At 49.2% G+C, this 24,290-nt stretch overlaps 9 protein-coding genes across 18 annotated transcripts; 3 read left to right on the forward strand and 6 right to left on the reverse strand.

The window, feature by feature from the left end:
• Positions 1 to 52: 52 nt before the first annotated feature.
• FOXG_06231 (uncharacterized protein) lies at positions 53 to 5,259 on the forward strand. Its single transcript, XM_018384793.1, has one exon. It carries the CDS (start codon positions 221 to 223, stop codon positions 536 to 538), a length of 318 nt encoding a protein of 105 aa, XP_018241951.1. The 5' UTR covers positions 53 to 220; the 3' UTR covers positions 539 to 5,259.
• On the reverse strand, positions 65 to 6,385 carry FOXG_06232 (uncharacterized protein). Its single transcript, XM_018384794.1, has 2 exons — positions 4,310 to 6,385; positions 65 to 4,254 (listed from the first exon to the last, which is right to left on the reverse strand). The coding sequence occupies exons 1-2, from the start codon at positions 4,548 to 4,550 to the stop codon at positions 989 to 991; spliced, it is 3,507 nt and encodes a 1,168-aa protein (XP_018241952.1). The 5' UTR covers positions 4,551 to 6,385; the 3' UTR covers positions 65 to 988.
• A 102-nt stretch (positions 6,386 to 6,487) lies between these two features.
• FOXG_06233 (uncharacterized protein) lies at positions 6,488 to 9,339 on the forward strand. Of its 5 annotated transcripts, XM_018384798.1 has the most exons (6): positions 7,296 to 7,409; positions 7,619 to 7,873; positions 7,930 to 8,012; positions 8,085 to 8,737; positions 8,792 to 8,806; positions 8,873 to 9,047. In XM_018384798.1, the coding sequence occupies exons 2-6, from the start codon at positions 7,651 to 7,653 to the stop codon at positions 8,874 to 8,876; spliced, it is 978 nt and encodes a 325-aa protein (XP_018241956.1). In that variant the 5' UTR covers positions 7,296 to 7,409; positions 7,619 to 7,650; the 3' UTR covers positions 8,877 to 9,047. The 5 variants fall into 5 exon arrangements, with proteins under 5 accessions (XP_018241954.1, XP_018241953.1, XP_018241957.1 ...); XM_018384796.1 differs by lacking the exon at positions 7,296 to 7,409 and adding an exon at positions 6,488 to 7,229 and having other exon boundaries at positions 7,627 to 7,873; positions 8,792 to 9,075; XM_018384795.1 differs by having other exon boundaries at positions 6,730 to 7,409; positions 8,792 to 9,339.
• On the reverse strand, positions 9,097 to 10,992 carry FOXG_06234 (uncharacterized protein; the record flags this gene model as incomplete). Its single annotated transcript, XM_018384800.1, has 1 exon — positions 9,097 to 10,992. One exon carries the CDS (start codon positions 10,990 to 10,992, stop codon positions 9,097 to 9,099), a length of 1,896 nt encoding a protein of 631 aa, XP_018241958.1.
• Positions 10,993 to 11,108: 116 nt separating this feature from the next.
• FOXG_06235 (uncharacterized protein) lies at positions 11,109 to 12,071 on the reverse strand (the record flags this gene model as incomplete). Its single annotated transcript, XM_018384801.1, has 1 exon — positions 11,109 to 12,071. One exon carries the CDS (start codon positions 12,069 to 12,071, stop codon positions 11,109 to 11,111), a length of 963 nt encoding a protein of 320 aa, XP_018241959.1.
• Positions 12,072 to 12,852: 781 nt separating this feature from the next.
• Positions 12,853 to 15,325, forward strand: FOXG_06236 (uncharacterized protein). Its single transcript, XM_018384802.1, has 3 exons — positions 12,853 to 13,224; positions 13,277 to 13,325; positions 13,438 to 15,325. The coding sequence occupies exons 1-3, from the start codon at positions 13,003 to 13,005 to the stop codon at positions 15,096 to 15,098; spliced, it is 1,932 nt and encodes a 643-aa protein (XP_018241960.1). The 5' UTR covers positions 12,853 to 13,002; the 3' UTR covers positions 15,099 to 15,325.
• FOXG_06237 (uncharacterized protein) lies at positions 13,410 to 18,718 on the reverse strand. Of its 4 annotated transcripts, XM_018384804.1 has the most exons (4): positions 18,072 to 18,707; positions 16,279 to 17,780; positions 15,436 to 16,230; positions 15,180 to 15,344 (listed from the first exon to the last, which is right to left on the reverse strand). In XM_018384804.1, exons 1-3 carry the CDS (start codon positions 18,190 to 18,192, stop codon positions 15,496 to 15,498), a joined length of 2,358 nt encoding a protein of 785 aa, XP_018241962.1. In that variant the 5' UTR covers positions 18,193 to 18,707; the 3' UTR covers positions 15,180 to 15,344; positions 15,436 to 15,495. The 4 variants fall into 4 exon arrangements, with proteins under 4 accessions (XP_018241961.1, XP_018241962.1, XP_018241964.1 ...); XM_018384803.1 differs by having other exon boundaries at positions 13,410 to 16,230; positions 18,072 to 18,718; XM_018384806.1 differs by lacking the exon at positions 18,072 to 18,707 and having other exon boundaries at positions 16,279 to 17,990.
• Positions 18,719 to 19,314: 596 nt separating this feature from the next.
• Positions 19,315 to 21,754, reverse strand: FOXG_06238 (uncharacterized protein). Of its 2 annotated transcripts, XM_018384808.1 has the most exons (2): positions 21,649 to 21,754; positions 19,315 to 21,575 (listed from the first exon to the last, which is right to left on the reverse strand). In XM_018384808.1, exons 1-2 carry the CDS (start codon positions 21,663 to 21,665, stop codon positions 19,799 to 19,801), a joined length of 1,794 nt encoding a protein of 597 aa, XP_018241966.1. In that variant the 5' UTR covers positions 21,666 to 21,754; the 3' UTR covers positions 19,315 to 19,798. The 2 variants fall into 2 exon arrangements, with proteins under 2 accessions (XP_018241966.1, XP_018241965.1); XM_018384807.1 differs by having other exon boundaries at positions 19,330 to 21,754.
• Positions 21,755 to 22,246: 492 nt separating this feature from the next.
• FOXG_06239 (uncharacterized protein) lies at positions 22,247 to 24,255 on the reverse strand. Of its 2 annotated transcripts, XM_018384809.1 has the most exons (3): positions 23,792 to 24,255; positions 23,396 to 23,695; positions 22,247 to 23,342 (listed from the first exon to the last, which is right to left on the reverse strand). In XM_018384809.1, the coding sequence occupies exons 1-3, from the start codon at positions 24,031 to 24,033 to the stop codon at positions 22,379 to 22,381; spliced, it is 1,506 nt and encodes a 501-aa protein (XP_018241967.1). In that variant the 5' UTR covers positions 24,034 to 24,255; the 3' UTR covers positions 22,247 to 22,378. The 2 variants fall into 2 exon arrangements, with proteins under 2 accessions (XP_018241967.1, XP_018241968.1); XM_018384810.1 differs by having other exon boundaries at positions 23,396 to 24,255.
• Positions 24,256 to 24,290: the final 35 nt, after the last annotated feature.

The raw sequence follows: 24,290 nt of genomic DNA on the forward strand, positions 1-24,290 counted from the left end.
ATCAGAACTCCGATATCGATGAGGAGGGGCATCTCTCTCTCTCCCATCCCCACTAACAGTTTTTCCCCTGCTCGTAGCGGAACCACCCGATTGGCTGGACTTTTCAAGCATCAATTCTGCCCAGTTCATACAATCAATCAATCTCAAGGCGTCATCTCAACTTGACATTCAACACGATCGATCCTCTTTGTCTCCCTCCGACCAACCACTGTCACCCGAAATGGCCTCTTCTCCAGCCTCACTACGCTCTCTCTACCGCTCCCTCCTTCGCGAGCTACCACCTCGACCCATTCTCGCCTCACCACGCTCTCCTCTTCACTCCCGCCTTCGAGATTCCTTTTCTTCCAGCTCCAAAGCGGCGACATCGCAAGACGCCCGCGCCCACGCTGCTGCCCAAGCCATCGCCTATCTCCGATCTCAGCGCATGTATGCCACGTTACTCGAGCGTTATAACCCTGGTATGGGTATGGATGAGGAGGAGCGTGTTCGCTTGACTGCTAGGAGGGTCGGCATGGATTTGCCAGTTGAGTACAAGTAAATGGTTGACGACGAAATGAAAATGGGAAAAGAGACGGGAAAGGGGATGGAAAAGGGCTTCAAGGACCATGAATCATCAAAGAGAAACGAACCATGACTTATCAAGCCATCGAATGAATCTAAACACCAAGCGCCAAGCGATTTCAACAGCGAATCTACAGATGGGAGAATAGGCCAGATGGCATCCAGCACTCAAGAATATGGCGGTGGAGAAAAAGGCTTAGATTCAGCCCACACCCTTCAGTGTACGAATAAGTGTATGGAACAGAAAAGACAGACGCAATACCCGGGCATCACTCGATTATGAAGAACATCCATTTCGTCATCATATCTCATATAAAAGGACATCTTTGGTCCAGGATCAACAAATTATATACAGAATAATATCGTTTCCAATCATCAAGCCCATTTGGCTCAGGGGTATCAACTTCTACTCATTTCACTTAACGTTCTAGACACTGCCCACACCTCTATCTTCGAGCGACTCATCCCAGCCACCCATTTGCAACAGCCACCCTCCTAGGCGCTCTTTCACGAGCGTAATGTTATCGCCTAATGCGCTCTTCCATTGATCTTGAACGAGACGGACCTTTTCCTTCAGATCCTCGGTAAGTCGGCGTTCTTCTGATTGTCGCATTTGCACCACCTGTGCATTGCTGTCTGCCTTGGGAATTGCGTTTCCGTTCTCATCTTGGGTCTGCGTCTCGAGGACCTTGCCTTTGGCGTGAACCACAGCCTCTTTGACCTCGTGAAGTAGACACAACAGGTTGGTGTGCGATTCGATGAACTGGTATGTGCTCTTCTCGGCGTGAAGCAGCAAGCTAAAAAGATACTGCATCGGATGCTCGACGTAGGATGGGTTTTCTTCAATTTCCGATGCTGGAATCTGGATGTTGAAACCATCCAGATCGAGAGGAATATTGTCCAGTAGCTCACAAAGCGGAGGCGCAATATCCCAAAACGCCGACAGCTGCAGTGCAACACCATGGTCCACAGCCTTTTCAACCACTCCTCGGAAGTCTCGGGTCCGTTCCAGAACCTCGTGAGCGAACGCATATTCACGCTTGGCCGAGTCTTCAGCAAAGAAAGCCTCAGCTGACTTGAGTTTCTCAGTATTTCCGGAAAGTCGGTAAGGAGTCAGTACAACCTCGCAGTATCGGCCGTTGCGATCAGAAAGAAGATCGTAGATGGCCCGGTAAAGACCCTCTCGTGCCTCAAAGACCCATTTAAGCAGCGTCAATTTTTCCAGAAGTTCTGGTCTATCATCACCCTCTTCCTGCGGCATGTCCGCGTCTATCTGCCCGTTATCGAATAGGTGTCGGGCTAGATCGTCAAACAGCTCTGTGGCGCTTGAGATACGCCCTGTCAGTAGTTCGTTCAAAGGCAGTACCACCTGATTCTGGAACAATTCGTATTCGGACTTTTCCAAGTCCTTTTTCTTTGTTATCTCGCTGGCTTTTGCATCAGCATCAATAGCTCCTGCATCAGCATAACTCAAGCTGCCAGCATTGATCTCATTCTGCAAGTTTGTACGCAAAGCTTGACGGCGCTCAGACGCTGCTTTGGAAAATTGTTCTCGACGTTTGGTGCTCTCGACAGTGAACCGCTCCTTTGTCTTGGCCAATTCATCGAGTTGACTCAGAGCTCGCACGGCTGTTCTGATGGATGTCAACTCAGGATGTTTGTTATTGACAGCGGGATGGTGTCTTGGATAAGGAGGAGGCATGGTGACAAGGCGGGAAACATCCAGGTGGTCGCGGTTGATCGTCGAACAGGGACTAGAACCCATGTTTGACGTGGTGGCGAAGCCAAATTGTTGAGGAGTCAAGTTGGGCTCCGACTGATCATGCCAGCCCGTCTTCTCAGGAGGATACTCGGATGAAGAGCCTTGCTCCTCGTATACCACAGACGGCTGGTCCTCCTCAACCCACTGTGTCTTGGTTACGCCCATATACTTCGACTCTCTCTTGGAACGTCCGAGATGGGAAGCTTCACCTTGCGAATCTGATTCCCACCAACGGCTCGGAGGACGACCCCGTGAGCTGCCATTTTCATAGTTTTCGCTGACGCTCATACTCAAAATTGGCGATAACGAGGGCATATAATTGCTCGACCAATTCACGTTTGGTGGGTTGTTCCCGCTCGGCGACGTCGGGACATTGACTGTTTTAGAGGCAGACTGAGGACTTTCCCCCAAGTTTGAACCTATAGAGCCTCGACGAGAAGGCCCTGGTTCGGATAGCCCAGGGGTCCACTGATCCTGTGAAGAAGCTGACTCTCGCCTTTGGCTGACCATCGGCCGAAATAAGTCGCGGGTGAGGTCAAAGATCTCGGAGCCCATAGCCCCAATAGCGACAGAATATCGTTCTCGTCTGATCCTTGATTCGTTGACAACAAAGTCAGCGAACATACGCACCCTATCCGCGTCAGTAGCGGCCCTCGATTCTCTAATCGCAAATTCGCGGAACCGATCGATAGTCCCTTCTCCAAACTGATCGGCAGTTTGAGTCGTAACCAAATGTTTCGATACCAACAGGCCGGCGGAAGGGGGCCGAGAAGACTCCCGGACCCTCGAGACCGATGCCACAGATCCGGACCTGGGAGGCGGAGTAGGGAGCGCCTTTGGAGCAACAACCTTTGAGCTGCTGGCATATATTGGTTGCTTAGAAGCGTTGGGAGAGAAAGGTGGTGTTTCCGCTTCCTGAGGCAGCTTCCCTGATGCTGGGGCTCTAGGAGTCGAGTTTCGAGAGTCTTGCGATGCGAGTGCGTCACTTAGAGGGGTCGATTTACCGATTGATGTCCGTGACAGATCAGTCGTATTCGGTACCATAATGTCGGCCATAGAATCGGGTCGGGTCCGTTCATCTATAGAGCCACGGACGCTGTGTCGGGTCCGACTCTCAGCCCTCCGCTGCAAAATTGTTTTGTCATGTCTAACTGCCTTTTGCCGATTGAGCCCGCCAATACTCGATGAGGACCCCAGAGCAGGTTCAACAGGTTGGGAGGATGGTAGCGACGTGTCAATCCTGAGACCCGGTGAGCGGCTTCGGTTTGAGGGGCCTGCTTGACTCCCCGTCTCGTTCCAATCTGCAGGTGTTGGAGGAACAGGTCCGAGTTCTGTGACACCGGTTGGTGGTCGGCGTCTTTTTGTAGGAGGAGATATGATGGGAACTGTGTTCCTATCTATTGACTGTACGCTTTGCGACCTGCTTGAAGCAGGTGGGGGCCCTGGTGGCGGAGGTGGGAGAGGCATGCCTGGTTCCCATCTGGTTTGAGACGCTGATCGTGAGCGAGCAGATGTGGGTGTCTCCACGGCTCCTGCAGATACGGCTCTTCGAGCCGCTGGCGGCCCATGAATCATAGGACCAGTCATTCCATGCTCGGGAGTAGGTTGATGAAACGAAGTTTGCACAATCATGCTCTGTCGATGGGCTTGAGGAGGCGGCGGTTGAGGTGGAGGAGTACTGGAGGTGTCCATATCTCTACGGCGGCCTAAGGATGGCAGAAAGCGGCGATCTCGTGAACCATTTCGCCCATTTACACCCGGAGGAGGAGGAAAAGATGCATTGGCTGGTTCAGGCGAAGGTCGATGCACCATTGTGCTTAGTCGAGGCGGCGGAGTCGGAGTACCAGCTGGTGTAGAGTCGAAGACGGTACTCATGGGACGCTGCTGTTGACTTCTGGGCGGACTGTATGGTGGAGGCGGCATTGGCGACACTGAGGCATGTTAGAACGCGAGCAATAACATGATGTTTAGTTCTTAGTCACTTGCCTTGGACTTCGCCGGCATATTGAACGGCGCGCTCGGCGACAGCAGCCTGTGTGGGAACCCATTCTTGGGGGTTGTATGGCTGTATACTACTGCCAGGTGTTTGGACAGCGGAGTGAAAATGACTGGAGCTCATGGACACGGCAGATATGGGCGTATGTAGAGGGTTGTTGAAGGCACCTACAGACGTTGTCGTGAGAGGAAGAAGGCCTTGACGGAGTCGCGCCGCTTCGTGAGAAGTCATGACGAAAGATCAGAGGAACCAAGCGACTATGGACGAGAGATTCACTCGAGCGCCAGGTCCAGGGTCCCTGTTTCAAGCCACAACACCAAAGGATGAGGGAAGTCTAACTTAGAAACAGCTGGGTATCGTGTCAGGGCTGTCTCTTTGGTCGGTTGGTTCTGGTACGTGGGGTGCTAGGGATTGGATGGATCCGCGGGGTGGGCGGCGCGTGCGAGCAGCAGCAGCAGTAGAGTGAGTCGATGCTCAGGTGAGGATCGAAGCAGTCGAGACTATTTTGAGACGACAAGGAATAGGTATGACTATGATGACTCTCGACCTGGCCCGGCACAGTACAGCCGGAGGAGAGACCTGACAGACGTATGTTACAGGTGAGGCTCTGTGTGTGTAAAGGACGCTGCAGCTTATCGAAGATGGTCAATTGACAAGGACGTAACGAATATATCTCATCAAGCCATTCACCGTAGCTGCGGCGAGGACGAAGAGTACGTCCCCTAATGCGCAACCAACCAAATAAGAAACAGAGATGTGATTGAGGATTGGACTGGATGTGAAAGGTGAAAAGAGAGAAAGTGGTTGGGAGAGGGGCTCTGTAAAGGGAAATGGATGTACAGGTCGCAGTTGGAGTAGCAGCAGGCGATAGACCCCTGCATAAGTCACCTTTTACAATGTTGAAATCACGACACCTCAATATTTGGCGGTGTCAGCGGGAGTGAGGTACCAACTGAAAGCAAGTACATTTTCAAGTTGATAAACTGGAAACCATTCTCGGTTTTCTGTTTATTGCCGGAGAGCCAAGCCCTGCCTACAGTGTGTACCTGCTTTGGGAGAGACTTGCTGGGGTGGTCGAGAATTGCATGGATGACGGACGCTATCTGAGGGTGGGACAAAGAGATACTACAAGGTATGCTTCGTGGGAACTTTGTTCACGGCCAATTGGCAATAGAAACGGAGGATCTACAAGCATGGCTCTACAAGCATGGCTTTCACTATCAGGCACTAGTTAAGCTTGAGGGGATTCAACTAGGGGATGACAGAGCACCTTCGACCGCTTCTTGCAGAGCAACTCAGCTGACAGAGTTAGATGGCGTTCTTTATATGTCCTAGTTGGGGTATCTGTAGATCCTAGAGGATGCATTGGTGTAGTAAGGATGGACACTAATCAGTTGAGCGCTGCTTGATTTGTGCCTTTTGTGTGAGTGCTGTAAGCAGAACGGCAACAAATACCTAGTCATGTTGCTTGTTTGTCACCATACAAAGACGTTGAATATCCCACATGGAAGCTGAAGGACTTGCTTGATCTTCCTCCTCCGACCCCGCTGAGTGGAAAGGTTGGAATGGACTTGGAGAGATGCTAAGTTTGGGGCCATCCGCCGTGGTTCTATTCTTAGACTCATCCCTCAGCTTCTATTGGCTGACAAGGATGGACTATGCGGGTTGAGTGTGGATGCCGGCGCTTAATGGAGGTCCCTCGCTGCCTGTCACATTTCTCTACTCTCTGAAACTCTCGAGACCCATGACCGGAAAGGCGTTTGCATGTCTGGATCGAACTGCTGCATGAGATCCATGTGCAAGGGGCCTTCATGCTGTGGGCTGATGTTGACTTTTGATCGCTAAACCGAATACTCCTTGCAGACTGCAGAGTGCCATTGGAATCTCCGGGACCAAGTTATCCGAAGAGAACAGAATAACAACGCAAAAGACGGTCAACAATTAAAGTTTCAACTGCCATGGGCCATTTAAGAACAAAGATATGCTTGATGGAGTTGATTCCATAGCTAACGTCACCGACCAAATAGCTTATAAATCTAAGCTGGGGTGGAACTCAGAACGATCTGTTTCTATGAATAGATCGAGCATGGTATAGGAAAGGTAGAAGCACAGATCTGGCTGACTTAACCCATACACCACTCTTTTTGAGATCACACCTAATCTGTCAAGGGGAGGCAACAAAACTTAGGACCTCTATCATAAGTGATAAAAAGTCTTTAGGTAAACTTAGCATAATTTAGTATATATTTAGTAGACTAGATATTTTTGGCACCTTGGTTCAATGTTGGAAGTTTTCTTGCGCCCCGGGGTCTGTATGTTGATCACAGAAGTATGTACCCTTGTCCAAGCGGGCATGAGGCATGATCATAATGTGACGGCCATACTTAAGTCCAGTAGCCAACCTCTATCCAGTTGCCCATCGGGTTTCTCAGATAACTCTTGGCCACCCGCACGAAATCTTTCATGATTGATCGTTCGAATCCAACAATATGGAAGCCATCGAAATTGACGGATGTGTATTGTTTCTCTTCAACTGATGCTCTGTATCAGCTAAGCCAGCTTTTTGGCATAAAGCTTGTCGATGTTCAAAGTCAATTCGCTAAGTGTTCAACCACAAGCCTTTACGCAACCGTATCCTTGGGTCAATTGGGATGCCAATCGCAAGCAAGGCACTTGTGATCATAGTTGACATAACGTAACAGAAGGGTGCGGATCATCAATTTCTCGTTGATTTCCACGTAGAAATCTTCGATATATCCTTTCCCCGTTATCCATTAGTCCTTCATTAGGAAGCCATATTCTTGCCGAGGCTGAAGAGAAGATTGCTTTGGTTATCGATAAAAATGACGAGGCTGGGTCTTGCTCTGAAATGAGCCCCACTTGAAGCTAGCTCTAGGACACTGGAAAAAGGTGGGGGCACAAGGCTCGAGTAAAATTCTAGAGGATTCTTCTCCAACAAACTCTCCTCTCTTTTCAACTCTTCATATTCTGCTCTTCTCTCTCTGCCTTCCCTTTGCTATTTATTGACATTTTGACCACTGCTCACTCTCTTTCCTTTCAACATCTTCTCTATACCTCCTTCACTAAACTGTAAGTACATACGACACTTTTTTGCACCAATTGTCGCATCTTTCATGATGAGATATCCAGCTGGCACCAGTCATAGAGTGACTTGTACTCCCTTCATTGATGACCAACATGCTGTGGTCCAAGACCATATCTGATTCCAATTGCGACTCGACTCTTTCATCTTCACCTCGATCAATTTCTGTTTGGAGTTGAAGCTAACAGATTCAAAGTCATTTAGTATACCCCTTCGACCGACTTCACAATGGTTCTACACAACCCCAACAACTGGCACTGGGTCAACAAGGACGTCTCAGCATGGGCCAGGTCCTACTTTGACGAGAGCCTCACAAAGGTTCAGGCCGAGGAGGGTGAGGTCAAGGCCAAGATTGATAAGATCCAGAGCATGGATGGTGATGTCGATGTCAGCCAACGCAAGGGCAAGGTGATTACCATCTTTGACGTCAAGCTGGTGCTTCAATATTCTGGTAAGGGAATGCGGTGACTTTGACTTTGACTGCAGACATGACAACTAACCATTCAGGATCTGCTCCCGGTGAGGATGATGTTTCTGGTACCATTACTGTGCCTGAGATCGCCCACGACACGGAAGAAGACGAGTACGTGGTACGTAAAACCTCCCCTGCTCTTTCGCCTTCCGTGTTGCCGTAGAATAAACCTCGCTAAGAACCCTCGTAGTTCGACGTAGACATCTTTGCCGAGTCCAAGGAGAAGCAACCCGTGAAGGATCTCGTCCGATCAAAGATCGTGCCTCAGCTGCGCCAGGAATTCCAGAAGCTTGCCGGCGCCCTCATCGCCGAGCATGGCAAGGATATTCAGCATGCCCCCGGCTCCAACCCCTCGAGCGGCTTCTCGACTCCCAAGATTCACCCTCAGAGCTCCACTCCTAAGCCTGCTGCCACTTCCAGCACTCAAAGTAAGACCGGAGGTGTCGTAAACACCACTACCGTGACCGACAACGAAGAGTTCCGAACTACTGCTGAAGAGCTGTACCAAACCTTTGTCGACCCCCAACGAATCGCTGCTTTCACACGGTCTCCCCCCAAGGTCTTCGATGGCGCCAAGGTTGGTGGAAAGTTTGAGCTGTTCGGTGGCAATGTGTCTGGCGAGTATCTCGAGCTTGAAGAGCCTAAGAAGATCACCCAGAGCTGGCGACTGAACCAGTGGCCTGCCGGTCACTTCTCCAAGCTGCACATCGAGTTTGACCAGAACGACGTCGACCACGTTACCGTTATGCGAGTCAAGTGGGAGGGTGTTCCTATCGGCCAGGAGGATGTTACCAAGCGTAACTGGCTCGAGTACTACATCAAGAGCATCAAGCAGACTTTCGGGTAAGTTCCATTGATGCTTTTCTTGGGTTGCTTATACTGACTATGAGGGTGTAGCTTCGGCACCATTTTGTAAGCAAGCTACAAGACTAAGGAGTCGTGGAGTTGGGATAAATACGAGGTTAATACGCTCTCTAGATGAGGGTAGTGACGGGGGGTTGCATAGTCGCTGCTGTGGCGGAGGAGGGCGAGGGTCGTCTTGGGTGATCTACACAAGACCTAGAAGCGTGTGGTTACGATATCATGAGAGACGTAAAGTAAAATGAAATAATGCATCAATGCTGAAGAGCAATATCGTGTCATAAGTCATCCGAAGTATGTCTAATTCACCACGTGTTGGCATAGTATCTCGTACATCAAACTCATTGTCCCGTTCGTCCTTTATTCTTTGTTTCCTCCGAGTCACTCTGCTGTCCATCAGATGATACACTGGGTTTCAACATGGCATCTTCTTCCCCTCCCTTTCGCGTTGAAAGCCGCAGTTTGCCCAGATCAGACTCCGCCACTGTATATCCAGACGCCAAGCCAGTCACTTTATTAGACAGAGCCATTTTCTCGGTCCCAGCCAGAAAGACATGTTGCCCCATCCAGGAAGTCAATGCTGGCGGACCAAGCCATATACGGTATATTCCAACCATAATGGAAAAGCAACCGAGGATAATAAACACGATGGCAGCACCGATATGACACCCAGTGTTCTTGTTTTCCCTCCATCCAACGTAGAAAGGATACTTAGCATCACGAAATGATTCTGCAGGAGCCAAAACTCTTTCTTCGCCAAAAGGCAAGAAATCCGCCTTCAGGTTCTCCGAGTCTAGCAGCTTTGTTGTCTTGATAGATACCATGACTGCTCTGATAATTGCACTGACACCGCTGAGAAGCGTGGTATCTGGGCTCTTTACCAAAGCATCCAGCCAGACGCCGTATTGTGGCATCAGGTCCGAGAGGTTGAAGCGCTCTGTGGCTGTTATGTTGCCCCAGGATGGCATCACAGCAGCGATGGATTTTTCGAAAGTGTCATTGCTGAAAGAAAGGAACGAAAGAGCCGCCGGTGGCAGAAATCTGCAGTTCTGGTCTCTGACGTATCTCCTGACTTCGGCGGTTGCGAGCTCCATCTTGTATAAGGATCGATGCTCTACTGGTATCCTCCACGATTCTGAAGATTTGTTTGGTTTCTTCGCCCATTGGATTTGAAGACTCCCAAACTCAGCGAGTCGATACTCAACCAGGGCTCTTCGAGGCGGATCAAACCAGTTGGTGCTGGTTGTCTCCATTCGATGCCAGTCGCCTGGGTCTTCGGTCATATAAAAGTCACCTTTGCCCACTGAGCCATTGGCCACTAAGACTACTTCTCGAGTATGAAGCGTTCCAACGTCACCAGGGTAGAATTGATCAGCTCTGCTGGTTGAAAAGCAATTAGCATGGCCAACCATAGCTAAGCCATTCGGTGGCAGGGACATATTCGCAGCATAAGGAGGCTCTTGAGCGACCTGATTGAAGTGGATAAACGCCCGGTTGATATCGTAAAGCGGGAAGTCATTGATCCATGGCTCAGGTTCCGAGACAATAGAGCCGTTCTTCACTGCCGAAAGCTCACTCTTGATGAACTCGATTAATCTTGGGTGAAAGTTCTCCTTGATCCAGGCGTCCGGGCTCACAATAGCGAACTTGTAGCCCACAGACGCAATGATGCTCATAATCAGGAGAAAGTAGCGCAAAGTGATAAACGAGGGAAATCCTCTGAGGCCATAGACGACTGGTGCTCGCGGTTGAGAGTTGAGATACCGAGCATAGTCGAGGCCATTGCTGTGTTGAGCTTGTCGACTAGCCCATGTATCGAATAGATGAACATATGCTTCTGTAAAGCCATAAGATAACAGAGCAAATGCAACACCAACAATAGCTATCCAGGTCTGGATGCTCCATTCATGACCGACACTGAAACGTGCCTGACCTGGTGGCCTTGCCCTACCGAGTTCATCTTTTTCTTTGCGACCGGAGAGCGCATTTGCTCCAACAAAAATAAGGACTGAGCCGCCGATAACAATCGCGAGCAGAGAAAGAGTGCCAAGCATCTGCAGGCGTCGAACCTGAGGAGGCTGAATCAAAGCCATCACGGTATAACCGTCATTGCCTGAAACTCGAAAACAGTCATGAACGAAGACAGGATATTGTACAATTGCTTGAAGCGCAGGTGATCCAGGAAAGAAACAAACGTCATGGCATCTCTTGAAGACTGACATCATTGAGGCGGACATCCATGTGCTCAGCCCTGGATACCCATGGACAGGGGTTGCACTCCTGCAGTCAGCCTGCAGATCACCTTCTGCGTACGGCTCGCTGACTAGCACCAACTCACTCTATATACAGGTTATCACCGCCTGCGCCGTCTCTCGGCATTGGGTTCGTCATTTTTGTTCCCAAATCCATAGTCACGGACAAATATATCGACCAGATTATCCCACAATCCCATATCGTATAAGTTCTCGACATCGCTCAAATTCCAAACCCTCTCCCACTCGCCTTCTCCAGGATATCGAACTTCGTCCTTTGGGGACTGTCCATCCTGAGTAGTGACAATGACCTGCTGAACCTCGACTGGCCAGCGCGTGAAGCGAGGCTCAACCCGTTCGTTCTTCTGGCGATTTGCTGGCATAGAGCGGCGAAATGCAAATCCATCACGCATATCTTCTTTCCAGTCCGACCATTTGAGGGTCTCATTTGTCGTAGTGCCACAATAAACGAGATAGAGTGTGTATAGCAGCAGCCCCCAAACCAATGGAGACGTCAGGGCTGCAAGAAGTGATGAGGCCCCCATGTTGACGTTGTCTTGAATGCCCCAACCCCAACCAGCCAAATACTGACTGACTGTCATACCTCGGGGTTTCCATACAGACCAGCCAGGAGTGTATCTCTGAACTCGTACCGTAATAATGGACAATCCAAGAAAGCCACCATATGTGCACAGAAATGCAGTAGAGATTAGTAGCAGTATGAACCAGTGCTGGTTTCCGTAACCAACACATGAATTTATAAAGACGCAATGATGATCAGCCTTGGCAACACAACGTTTGCATAGACTGCAGTGCTTGGAACGAGCAGGCTTAAGGAGCTTGCACGTACGACACATGTGGCCCGGATGGAAAAGTGTGTGGTCGTAAGGATAGAGCGACATGTAATAGGCGTGATTTTCAGGCGTAATGTAGCCTGGATCAGCAGAGCATGCCAGGTAGAGAAATAGGTAGGGCAGAAACACGGTAACCACCACAATGAGTTTCGTGAAAGATCCAATCTTTGGCCACGCTTGAGGAATAAACATATACTCGCCCACAACCATAATGAGCATGAAGAAAATCTGAAATGTTATTTTGCCGCCATCTCGAAAGGGATAGCAAGACAACTCACCACAACAGTCCAGTGTCGCTCATGTAGCATCAGGTTACTGAACCGGGACAGATTGCTCGATACTCTCCCTCCAGTGAGCACCTGATCTACTCTTGCGATCAGATTGGGTATATGAATCCATATTAACCTGTGCAGTGCAGCTATAGGCGTTCGTCTATCCCGAGTCAATATCTTAAGTTGGGTAAACAGGAGACAATTGCAAGACGAACCTCAGAGCAGGTATTCGGCCAAAAAAGGCTACAAACACCATAAAAGAGATAAACAGGATCAGAAGAATGAGTTTCTTCAGGGGACTCATGTTTTCGATTTGTACAAAGAGTGAAGTTTGAAGAATGTGAGAACCAAATTTGCCAGCTAAGTGAGAAGCTTGGCAGGAGGAGACTGTGGGTGGTGGTACTGAATCAAGGCTTCATTTTGCTAGGTTAACAGGAAAAAGATCATCAAGCAAGACCAAGAAACAGAAAATTAAAAGAACATGAAAACGAACAAGTAAATACGTCAAATTCCAACCTCAAAGAATGATTGTCAACAACATGACAATGCTCGGAGGAAGCGGGCTTAGATGCTATGCATGTAAGCCATGTTGGATATCTCGATAGAACGATAACAGAATCGGACACGTGATCCCGTGATAACCTCGATGCGAAAGAGATATAGCCCGTCATTGGCTGATTCCAGCCCGCAGTGATGATGGCGACTTTTTCCTTGGAGGGGGATCCCCATGCTTTGATAATCATGAACTAGAAACGAGCGGGCGGGTTTCGGAGATAAAGCAGTAACAAAAATAAACCTCTTTTCTTACTTATAGACCACCTAAAAAGACTATCCTTTCTCTAGCTTTACTCTGATATTCTTACTCAACAATGGTTCTCCGCAAATTCGAACTTGAGGGAAGGCTCGGCGAAGAAGCTCGGCTCATCGAGAGTGGCGTTCTCCTTGAGGAGAATCCTCTTGACGAGAGCACCGAGTTCAATGAGTTCCTCATGGCGTGTCGACATGGCGATCTGAAGAGATGTCAAGAGCTCATCAGCCAGGGTGTAAACATCAATGGCAAGGATCGTTTCGATTACACGCCTCTCATCATTGTAAGTGTTGGGGTAGATGTAAGTCATCAGAGCTTAGAACTGACACAAGCAGGCAAGTTTATGCGGACACTATGAGCTTGTTCGGCTATTATTAGAATCTGGTAAGTTTACACTTATACAACTGGTCACTATTGTAGTTTCATCATAAACAAATGTCTTGCCAACCTGGCACTTACAAGTCATGGGGTCCAGTCATCCACTAACACTCCCCAGGCGCCCTAGCGGAACGAAATACTTTCCAAGGAGAACGATGCATCTACAACGCCCTCAATGATCGCATCCGCAACCTTCTCCTTCAATATGACTTCTCCAAGTCCTCAGATCCTTATGTCTACTGGTCAACTCACATCTCAACTCTTCTTGGCCGTACAAGCCCCAAGACAACAGATATCACCCTAGTCTCAGGCTCCCGTTCTTTTGATCTTCACAAATTCATCCTCATAGCACGGTCACCTTATTTCCGTGCTAAACTTGCTGCTGTCCCAGATACCACTACTTGGAAACTTGCCAACGCTGTACCCGTGCAGTCTTTCATCATTGTCTTGAGATATCTCTACTTGGGCGAGGTTCCTCGTGATATCGCACCTGTGGGCGGCGCTGACTCTGAAGAAGAAGTATTCAAGGGCCTAGACAAGGTCAGCAAGCAGCTCGAGGTTGAATCTCTATGGGAGACTATTCTCGCAGGCGGAGACAGGAGACTTGCTCGCCAACGGTATCAATCTGAAGTTGACCGAGCTCGAGGACAGTTCGAAGGTTTCTTCAAATTAAATGTCCTCGGACTCAAGATGATTGTTAATACGGACCAGGTGAAAGATATCAAGTGGAAATATGACAACTCAATGTTTGCAGATGTCATCCTTCGCGCTGACGAGCCGATCGATATCGAGGATGAAAAGTCTGGTCAGACAACGCCAGAAAGAGACACCCCTACTATACCGATTGGCCCAGCCGGAGATCAAGAACCAGTCATCAAACGCAAATCAGTCCTTTATCCCGCTCATAAGGCAATGCTCATTCGCAGCGAGTACTTTGAGAAGATGTTTTCGGGCGATTTCGTCGAGTCCAAACGGGATGAACATCTCCGAATCATTACCGTCGACTGTACGCCCGCCGTTCTTGAAATCATCCTTACTTACCTCTACACCGAGACTGTTAGCTGCCCCCTCGAGCACGCTTTGGATCTATTATACGCTGCAGATATGCTGTTCCTCGATAACCTTAAGAGCAAAGCTGCTCTGACCATCAGCACGCTCGGTAGCGGCACCTCCAATGTGCTGGTAGATCGCACTCATGGTGAGGCGCAAAGAAATGGCGAGACAGGTGAAGAGGACGAACAGATAGAGATGGAGCCCGTCAACATATATGATGTTATACACGCAGCGTGGGATCTTCGTGTCCAGCGATTAGAAGAGTTCGCTGCGCGTTATCTTGCATATCGCCTAGAGGACTACATAGATGAGGAAGACTTCCAGGCTCTCATTGCAGAGTCTGCCCAACGGATCACTGTTCGAGAAGAGACGGACACTATCGAATTGCTGGACGATATTCGGTATTACCTGGATGACCGATTTAGATACCGCTTTGAGGATGCAGGCCTGGAAGACATGATGGATGAGGAGGGAGAGATCAGTGCAGAATTAGCTGCTGCGATGGCACAACAAGCTGAGATCTCGACAGATGCCGTAGACGGCGTTTCTGCTGATACTAAGCACACAGCTAAGAAGGATAGCAATGGACAAGCCAATGGCGGAGGTGCCGTGAGGACGTTAGATGGAGCGGAAGCAGAGGACGAGTTTGTTTCAGACGCCATCAACTACCAGATCCTGCAGCGCAAGATCGATGCCATGCTTGACCGACTAAAGCTTGATGCATAGAGGATTGGATCAAAGATATCACGTTTACAAGAGTTACGGCCTGTCGTTCGCATACAACAACATAAAAATAAGCATTAGATTCACGAGAAGAGACGGAATGCATTGCTAAAACTGCATTTTATTAAAATGGTATCGATTGAACTGCTGAACGTGCAAGCTTCAAAAATTACCTGTGGGAATTTAGGAGCCGGGAATCTTTAATCCAGATCATTGCAAGAAGATTCTAGCATGCCGAGCTTGCCAACACTGAAAGTCTTAAAACGTGCTCTAGCTTTCCAGAACGATGTAGTCAAAGGAGACATCTGGTTATGCCAGTCTTGAGTCGGAACGCACTCACCTAGTGTGTCTGCCGTGTCCGCCAGAATGTTTTCTAATTGCAGAGCTTGATAGCCGCTCTTTAGTACTCAATAGTCTTGATAGACTGCTGCAGCAGGGGAGGGAGCTCCTCCCGCTTGACAAGCCCCATGCGCACGCAGTCACCCCAGAAGAACATGACACGATCCTGGGCGTAGCTCAAGTAATCGAACTCATCGGGGTTCAGAAGGTCTTCTTCCTTGATGGTTTCGTCGAGACCTGGGATCTTGGCCTGCACGATGCCCCACGCGATCCAGTGAGCATGATTGGCTGGGCGCCACTGTCGGGTCTCCTCCAACAACTCTCGCACGCGCTGGTCGCTTCGTTCATCGTTGGCCCGTTCCGCGGCGCTCCATCCTCCTGGTGGTACTCGCGCATCAAGCATGAACTCGACGATGGAGCTTGAGCTGCTCGCAGGAGGGTTGGTTGGTGTCGCAAGTGGCGTAGACATGCCGCTCGACACGTTGCTATCAGCGGGCGCCAGTCGAGGGGTGGAGTTGCTGCCTTGGAACCGGGGACGGTGATCGACATAGGCCTTGATGAAACGGCGTTGCTCATCCGGGGTGGGATATCGTCGCACATCGCACGCCCAGGGCACCGCAGCATCATGGTAGTTGTATGTCCATTCGTTGAAGTGATTGGCAAACTCGAGACCACGAGTATTAGGGCCCGCATATTCAAAGTCAATGACGATGAGTTGCTTGTGTTTGTTAGCAGCCTGAAGCAGGGGTGACTTTTCGTCATCCGGGCGAATGCGGAGGATATTTCCATATTGCGTCTGGAAACTTGTTAATGAAGAACTTTTAAGGCGTTGTCATGAACTTACATCGCTATGGGCAAAGACAAGACTGTCCTTGATCTCTCGTTGGCCCCCCTTGTAGAAACTGTTGAGATGAACTCTGTACTTGGTCATCATGTCCCTGAACTGAGGCCAGGGAGTGCCGCATACATAGCCTCTCGATTTCCAGGCATGCACAACGGAGTCGCGTCGACCGTTTTGAGCTTGAGCTTCTTTCTCGTACTCATTATCAAGGTAAGTTGCGATTCGCTCGACATTATCGAGCCATTGATCCCAACTCTTCCATGTTGCTGGTCCGCCCTCCCTCTCATGCGGGAGCAAATCAATACCATCGTGAAGCTCTCTCATTCGCTTAGCAATCTGACGAGACATGTCGGCATCTCGAAGATCCGCCGGTGTAAGCGTGATAGAGTCAAAGTACTGCTCAAAACGGCCATTCTTGAAAGTTCCCAGCAGGCGAGGTCCAATTTTCTTGCGTGCCAGTCTCTGCAAGACTGATAGTTCGTTGTCTCGATCAATGAGATGCTCGACTTGGGGGCCATAAATGCGTAGAAGGACCTTTTTGGGCTTTCTCTTACCCTCTGCCTCATCGATTTCCTTCGGTGGCGTGACGACGTAGACAGCGTTGGTCAAGGCACCACTAAGCCTCTCAACGGAGATCTTGTCGCCACCACCGAGGGGAATACGCCTCCATCCCTTGAGTCGCAACGTATGGGCGATGCGGATGATTTCGTTCTTGAAGCTAAGCCAGCACTCCTTCTCCTTATCAGCCCTGGTATCGGCATCGGTTGGTTCCTGATCTTCATCATCCGCAGCACCACCTCCGTAGCTCATCGTCTTAGAGTTGTCAAGCCAGACATCGCAGCTGGGTACAATGGCGTCCCCATCGGCATATTCAGTGTCGGAAGAAAGGCCACGAAGAGAAGATCGAGATGGGACTTTTCGATGCTTAGGGCGGGATACCCTGGGAGTCAGATGAGGCACAGAGTTGAGACCCATGTGAGATAAGGATTCTTCCAGGATACGCTGAAGTCGGTCAAAAGAAATATCGCTTGAGTCAGAGTCGAGAGAATCGGAGCGAGGTCGTCCATTACTGCCTTGTGCGGGTGCTTGAGCCGGTTGAGGTTCTGGCTCGGCCTCCACAATGCTTTCTCCCTTGGTATCCTTAGTTGGCGATTTGGACTTGCGCCTACGGTGCGTTTTCTTGGACTTCCTCGCGTGTGCCTTGGCCCGTTCATGTTCTAACCAATCTCCTACCTGGGCGAGTAGTTTCTCACTATAGTACTGGCCACGGTGGCCATGGCCATGACCGTGGTGGTGAGAAGAAGGGTTCGAAGTAGGAGGTGTCTCTTCAGGCCGGCTGCCAGAAGGAATGTCGCTGAAGGAAGACCTAGAGGAGTTGTTGGGAAGAGGAGAGGGCAGAGGTTTACCACTCAGGCGTCGCCTGAGGTTGGTAGGGAATTGCTTTGTAGGCTGGGAGTCATCCTCGAGAGTTTGAATTTCGGATTCGGGTTCGGCGATCTGGACAGCTGGGGTATATAAGCATTGGATCATTTTGGTTGGAACTTCTGGTAACAAAACGCAAGGGTCGGATGTAGAATAAGATGGACAGCAGAGGAAATATTGGGGTATGGGCAGACGTAATCGTGGGAGCTAAGCTACGAATTGTGTGTGTTCAGGTATAGCATTCTTGCATTTGAACCCACGTCATAGCTCATGATGCACCAGTGATCTCTCCCTCATCCGCTATATTTTTGAGGAAAACGAGTTGCGAAATATGAACGCCATTCAAAGCAAAGCAGGGCCTAGTTACGACGTACCTTTGAGAGAGCCGCTTGAGGGACACGGGCGATCAACGTCATCTTCATTTTTGAGGGCAGAGCGCAATGGCTGCTGCTGGGCAGACGAGCCGTGGATCGTGGGGCTCGACACCGCAGACATGGCGGGGGACGAGATTCTGCTTCCTGAAGTAGGATTCTGAGTTGTCCAAGAGAGTCACAAATTATATGAATATTTTGCGTAGTGAGAAGTGCAGTAGGGAAGTGAGGGTGAGTCGCGGTGTGAGAAAAGAGAGAGGACCAAGGAGAGGAGAGTTGGTAGAGATTTGAGGCCTAGGTACGGGTACGGATACAGATGCAAGATCCCCCTCTCTCCCAAAAGTAGAAAAGCAGCCCAAGGGTCACTGACTCTGGGCTCTCGCTTGCGGCTGGGGTAGATGCAGAGGGGGGTGCGCTTAGCAGAACCAGGGACTTGGGGTATTGAAACGACTTATTCGTATTGGCTGGTTTGTGAGCTGAGGCGTTTGATTGAAGTTTAAAATGACATGGTTATCATCAAACAAAAAGATAAAGGGTCTGGAGAATAAACTATGAAGATAAGTGGTGAGTTAACAAGATAGAATTTGATAGAAGCACGAGATAAGAGAGCGATACCAATTATATAAAAGGGAAGGTTCACCAAGAAAAAGAGTCCACATGATCTGGACCGTAAAATTAGACTGGCTCTCTTTTCCTTACATAACCCAAACGTCGCAACATTAACGTCCAAGGAAGAATGAAGGATTCACGAACCAGGAACAATCCTTACACGTCACCAGAAGAGGCGAATTCTTGACAACCAAATGCTGTTTAACTGGAGTTTACTCCAAAAAGCGTCACCGAAGAAAAACAGGAAACATCCAATGGATGCGTACAGTAAAATCAACAGAGGCTGTTGGGAGGCGTTAGTGGTTCCAGACCCGGTCCTCCTACAAGGGTGACGTAGTGTGGTACTAGGCCCTAAGGTGACCTCGGTGGCAGTTTTGGGAAGTGTCTCACATGCTCCCGCTTCACCGCCAAGACCTTCAGGGTCCCTCTGACGATGTTGATGTGAATTCTTTTCTTCCTTCCGTGCCGGTTGCTGGTCTGTTCGTATTCTCCGGAACTTATCCTGCCGGCCCCGGACACTATTGACCCGCTCTCGGGCACCGAAGCCGTGGGGGGGCTACCCTCGGCATAACGTCGTCCTACCTCTCCCTTCTCTCTAGTGAAGGTCTCGTGTGGTTGTGGTACTGTTGTCAAGGGGAGGCAAGAAAACTTAGGACCTCTTTTCTAGGTAAGTAATAAAAAGACTTAGGTAAGTGTAGTTTATCTTAGCAAGCCTTTAGACTAGTTTACTTTGGCACCCTGATTTAACATCAGAAGTTTTCTTGCTCCCTGAGTTCAGGTAACACATCTCATCCATTCAAGTGTCCCCCCCACGCTCCAGATTCAACGTTCTATCTTCAACAGGGTGAGACGAGACAGCCTCATTCTGACAATTTACACGTCCGTGCTCTGTACGTGGGTGTAGCACTTACTCACATAGCCTCCGGTATACCCGTGTAGGACAGGACGACTCATAAGTATCACAATACTTGATCTTTCACATCTTGACTATCCAATTCTTTAACTAATGAAACAATACTTACTGGTACAAAGCGCGATAACTCTGGGCAGACCTTAAACATTTCCGTCAACAAGCGTCCAATCCGGTAAACTCACAACTCGAATATGCCCACATTGTGCTTCTACACCAAAATTTGTTGTTGAGCCTTCCTTAACACAACGAGCATTTGCTGAAGAGGTTTCTCATCCATCTTCATCTGTGCAAGCTGTTGCTCCACGGCTCTTCTTTTCTCTCGCTTCGGGGCCAAATCCTTCTCGACAGCCTCGGTGATCAACCGAAACCACTCTGTGGCTAACCACTTTTTGGTATTCCAGAGACACTCATTATCCAGCTGTGCCAGCTGTGTCAGTTCGTATCGCGCCCAGTTATCCGTCAAACGGCCCTCTTTGTCGTATGGTTTCAATTTGCTGAACTGTTCCCAGACCTTGATAACTTGGCGTGCCTGATTTTCCTCTATCTTGAACCATTCCCGGTGCGTCTTTGGGCAGGCTGTGTTCGGACAAGAGGCATACTGTTTCTCTCTGTGTAAAGTTTGATGAATCAAACTCTCCATCCTCGGAACAGAACAGGGCATGAAGACCTCGAATCTGAAGTCCAAGTCATGTTTGCAGGCATGCCTCCATTCCTCCATCCTCTTTTCAACTTGATCAGACTTTTGATCAGACTTGCTGGACTCGGGACATACTACGTGTCCAATTTTGAGGAATCCAGGCTTTGACCTTTCGGCGAAGCAATATATATACCCAGACAAGTTTTTTGCCTCAACTGGCTTTACCAGTCGACTCATAATATTATGAACTGGCGATTTTCCCGTGTCATCGAAGGTCATGGAACGACGAGAGCGTGATGACTCCACGTCTGATTCAGCTTCCTCACTCTTGTTAACCAAGTCATCAGCATTGGGCTTCATTTCCCTCTTCGGGTCACCTGAAGAATCATCATCAACTCTCTGCGTCTTTCTGCGCGTTGGACTCTCCGCGTACGCCTCCTTGTAGAAGCTTGTGCGAGAAGATCTTGGGGTTTCGCAGCCCTCAGTGCTAAAGATAGAATATGGTGTCGAGGCTGTCGAATATGGTGTGAAGATCTCACTGGGATCTGGCGAGGTGACAGACCCTGGTGAAGTAAGGAATGCATCGTCCGTGGGTGTTGGGTATGATAGCGGGCCTGGTGATCTGGAATAAATGTTGCGATACCTCGAACTTTGGTTCCTTGAAGGCGTCCTCGGGATCTCTCGATCACTCAAGGGGCTCTCCCTAGTAAGTCTGGGGCGTCGAAGTTCCCGCTGTGTAGATGTCTGACGGGAACATTCGCCTATCCCTTCATCTTCAGAATCTTCTTCTGAACCGAATTCCTCATCACTTAAATCGATGTCTTCTTCAATTGATTCGATCACATCATCGCTCAGATAGTCACCTGAGTACTCGCCGTCGTCTGTGTCGTAAATGAGAAAACTTTGACTTTGATCCGAAGTTCGTTTGCTCGTGGGCGTTACTCCACGTCCTCGAAGGGAAGTCGACGATTTCTGAGAATACCGGACCAGCCTTGGATGTTCTGTGTAAAGCCTTTCTTTGTTCTTCGTCTTCAGCCAGTTGTAGAACCTCCTAGTCAATAAGGCATGGACATAGTCCACAGGGTTCGAAAAGCTGTCTCCATCAAATACGAGTGTTTCCGTATGCCGCTTTTTTTGTCCGTAGCAGACAAGTTTCTCAGCCAAGTCCTTAATTGTGGCATTCTGGTCTTCATCGTTCGGTTCTTGAACAGCCAGTGCTTTGACAATGTAATTAATATCTTTTCTTCGCGTTTTTGGAATCTTGTGGAGGTTTTGGCTCTGGGCATCCCCCCTAGCAAAGCAGTCGATCTCCCCGCCCTGTGGGATCTCTAACGCCTTGTACAGGCTGCTGGAAGCCTCGGAAAGACTGTTAGCTCGACTCATTTCAAAGACTTGAAACTATTGCCAGAGATTTGTCATACACGGGAGACTGAAACATAAAAGCTGTCGAGTTGAGGGCGCGTAAAGGACAAGTTAGAGGAGGAAAGCGATTGGTGAGGCACTCCTAGACGAGAGACTTCTTGATACTCTTTATGGCTTTTGTCCTTCGAGGAGGCTGGGCCATCCTTGGTCAGGGGGGGGTCACGAGTGAACTGCATCGCATGCAGCTGAGGCCAGGATGTGTCGCCCCATGTGCGTGAACCCTGGTCCAGAACTCCAGATCAAAGAGACGAACTATCACCAGATTGACGAGTCTTCGTGGTAGATAGATGAGCAACAACTGGAGGTTTTGAGGATACGAAAATAACAGAATTTTGTTTCTCGATTACTTGCAACTCTTGTTACCTAGGCCAATTGGCCTTCGAGCAGCTCAATTGACGTCCTTCGTTGAGTGGTCTCACACCATGTTGGTGTTGTTGGTTGTGGTGCAGCTGGTTGGCGCCAACAGTATCTGCAACGGGAACGGACTTTCTTTTGGGAGGATTCCTCCTGCATATGCCCCCCTGTTTCAAGCAAGGTACAATCAACTCTTTTCGGCTTTGGTACGGAGTACAAGGTCTGGAAAAAGATATCCTTCCCTGAAAAGTCAGCCTTGAGATTTCGAAGTAGGCAACCACCGGATATATTTGGAGATTTATTGTCCTAAATTCTAACGAAAACGCTTCGCGTTCTATGTCAAGTGTTGAGAATCCTTATAAAATTGCACCCTTTCTACAGTCTTGCCCCAGCAGCCTCCAACTCGCTCGGGTACTTAATTCCATCTTTGAGGCTGCCAGCTTGATCTCCAATCTCCAGCGGCGGCAGCTTAACGTAACCCTTCGTGTGCGATAGAGCAGACAATACCCATTCCCTGGTAGCCTTGATGCCTTCGTTGTTGAGCGCCCAAACCACAGCATCTACAACATCGTCCACGATGACGGCTGGTTTGTATCGAGGCTCCTTCTCCGTCGATGTCTGTCGCCAGACGCCAGTTCGTACAAGAATGGGCACCCACTCGGTACCATCCTCCGCTTCAAATTCGCTAGCACCCCGGATGTCACTTTCTGGGTTATCGCCAATCATGTAAACGCGTCGAAGAGGGTGGCATTTCGATGTATCATGCCCAGGGCTTTGACCGCGATTGCAAGCCATATCATGGTAGTACTGTAGCAGCCTATCATGGGCGTATTTGTACGTATGGTTGGATGGCTTGCCGAGTGCGCTGAACTGCAGTTCTGTTCCGTTGGTCGTCGTTGACCACACTCCCTTGAGTGCCTCCATGAATGCTCCCGTGCCAAATCGGTTCACAGGATAGTTTGTTTTCCATAGCATATCAAGGTTGGAGATCCATAGTCCAGGTTGACCATCTTGCTGCCAGCCATTGTTGGGCAGAGACTCATTGCCATTTCGGTTCGAAACAGTGCCGATGTAGCCTTGATGAGATATTAAAAGGTCGTGGATGATCTGAATATCAACTGACCAGTCTCTTGGATCGTTCCAGACGAAAATGTGGTCAATTTTGAGAGCATTCGCAGGGACATTAGTTGTATAAGGGTCCTTCAGCAAAGGAATTCGCTTGCCATCTGGTAGTGGCGTCGGCTTGCCATTGATCTCGCCCTCAATATGCTCAAAGGGGAACACGTCCTTGCACTCAGCGAGGATATCCGCTGGGGTGACAACACGCTTGAACCCGTACCTATAGCAATTAGCTTACCAGATAACATTTCCCCATAGGAATGTAATACGCACTCAAGAGCAATTTGACGAGCTTTTTCAGGATGAGAGCCCGTAATTAAGACAGTGCCATTGTTCTTGACATCGTCACTCCAACCACTCATTGGTGTGTGGGACAGAATCATCCTGCCTTTTACCACATCGTCGTTCTTGGCGATCTGGAGCCTTTCTTGAAGAGTCTCTGCTTTTTTGTCTTCAGGAACGCAACCGCCGTTTGTCAAAAAGACATATCGGATGTCATTGCTTCTGAGCATCTTGATGACCTTCTCGGCTCCATCCACTCTGTTGCGGCCTTGATATAGGACGCCGTCAATACTGTCGTTCGTCAGTTATGTTACGCATTTTGTGTTCGCGAAACATATATCCCGAGTTGAATGGAAGTACACAAGACACTGTGCGAAGCCGACTTACTCAAATGCAAAGGCAAACTCGGAAAACAGCTTTCGTGCCAGGTCGGTGGGCTCCTCATATTGATTTGGGTTGACGCCTAGTGAGCCCTTTGGCTTGGATAGATAAACATTAGAGGTAGTGAATGGCCTTTGCGATATAGATGAGGCTCTCAAGTCAGCCGCCGTCGTCGGTGCGACAGACCGTAGCTGCGTCAATCGACGTGCGGCGAATCGGCATTGGCCGACCACACCGAAGCGTTGCATACTTACCGAAACGCGAAGGATCAAGTATAGGAGAAAATATACGCCAGAGCTTCAAGATTAGAGATCTCAGTGAGATGACAGGATAAGAAAAGGTGCAGCGACGACGTGTAATGCTCAAAGTTAACTATTGGTTGTGAAGCTTTAAGTGCCAACTTGTTAGAGTCATGGTTGATAAGAGGACTTGTCGGTAATATCCACCCACAATTGATACGAGCCGAGGATCAACATAACCCAGTAACCAGTATGTAAAATCAATA

Source organism: Fusarium oxysporum, chromosome 2, assembly GCF_000149955.1.
Source record: "Fusarium oxysporum f. sp. lycopersici 4287 chromosome 2, whole genome shotgun sequence".
Lineage (NCBI taxonomy): Eukaryota > Fungi > Ascomycota > Sordariomycetes > Hypocreales > Nectriaceae > Fusarium > Fusarium oxysporum.

Excerpts from the sequence above, each read along its gene's own strand:
- FOXG_06231 (XM_018384793.1), top strand. The coding sequence starts at position 221 with ATGGCCTCTTCTCCAGCCTCACTACGCTCTCTCTACCGCTCCCTCCTT.
- FOXG_06232 (XM_018384794.1), bottom strand. The coding sequence starts at position 4,550 with ATGACTTCTCACGAAGCGGCGCGACTCCGTCAAGGCCTTCTTCCTCTC. Across the intron at positions 4,255-4,309 it reads ATATGCCGGCGAAGTCCAAG|TGTCGCCAATGCCGCCTCCA; the intron begins GCAAGTGACTAA and ends AACATGCCTCAG.
- FOXG_06233 (XM_018384796.1), top strand. The coding sequence starts at position 7,651 with ATGGTTCTACACAACCCCAACAACTGGCACTGGGTCAACAAGGACGTC. Across the intron at positions 7,874-7,929 it reads GCTGGTGCTTCAATATTCTG|GATCTGCTCCCGGTGAGGAT; the intron begins GTAAGGGAATGC and ends CTAACCATTCAG. Across the intron at positions 8,013-8,084 it reads CGGAAGAAGACGAGTACGTG|TTCGACGTAGACATCTTTGC; the intron begins GTACGTAAAACC and ends GAACCCTCGTAG.
- FOXG_06236 (XM_018384802.1), top strand. The coding sequence starts at position 13,003 with ATGGTTCTCCGCAAATTCGAACTTGAGGGAAGGCTCGGCGAAGAAGCT. Across the intron at positions 13,225-13,276 it reads ATTACACGCCTCTCATCATT|GCAAGTTTATGCGGACACTA; the intron begins GTAAGTGTTGGG and ends TGACACAAGCAG. Across the intron at positions 13,326-13,437 it reads TCGGCTATTATTAGAATCTG|GCGCCCTAGCGGAACGAAAT; the intron begins GTAAGTTTACAC and ends AACACTCCCCAG.
- FOXG_06237 (XM_018384803.1), bottom strand. The coding sequence starts at position 18,192 with ATGTCTGCGGTGTCGAGCCCCACGATCCACGGCTCGTCTGCCCAGCAG. Across the intron at positions 17,781-18,071 it reads CTCAAGCGGCTCTCTCAAAG|CTGTCCAGATCGCCGAACCC; the intron begins GTACGTCGTAAC and ends TATATACCCCAG. Across the intron at positions 16,231-16,278 it reads TTGTCTTTGCCCATAGCGAT|ACGCAATATGGAAATATCCT; the intron begins GTAAGTTCATGA and ends ACAAGTTTCCAG.
- FOXG_06238 (XM_018384807.1), bottom strand. The coding sequence starts at position 21,610 with ATGAGTCGAGCTAACAGTCTTTCCGAGGCTTCCAGCAGCCTGTACAAG.
- FOXG_06239 (XM_018384809.1), bottom strand. The coding sequence starts at position 24,033 with ATGCAACGCTTCGGTGTGGTCGGCCAATGCCGATTCGCCGCACGTCGA. Across the intron at positions 23,696-23,791 it reads GAGTTTGCCTTTGCATTTGA|TATTGACGGCGTCCTATATC; the intron begins GTAAGTCGGCTT and ends GACGAACGACAG. Across the intron at positions 23,343-23,395 it reads GCTCGTCAAATTGCTCTTGA|GTACGGGTTCAAGCGTGTTG; the intron begins GTGCGTATTACA and ends TAATTGCTATAG.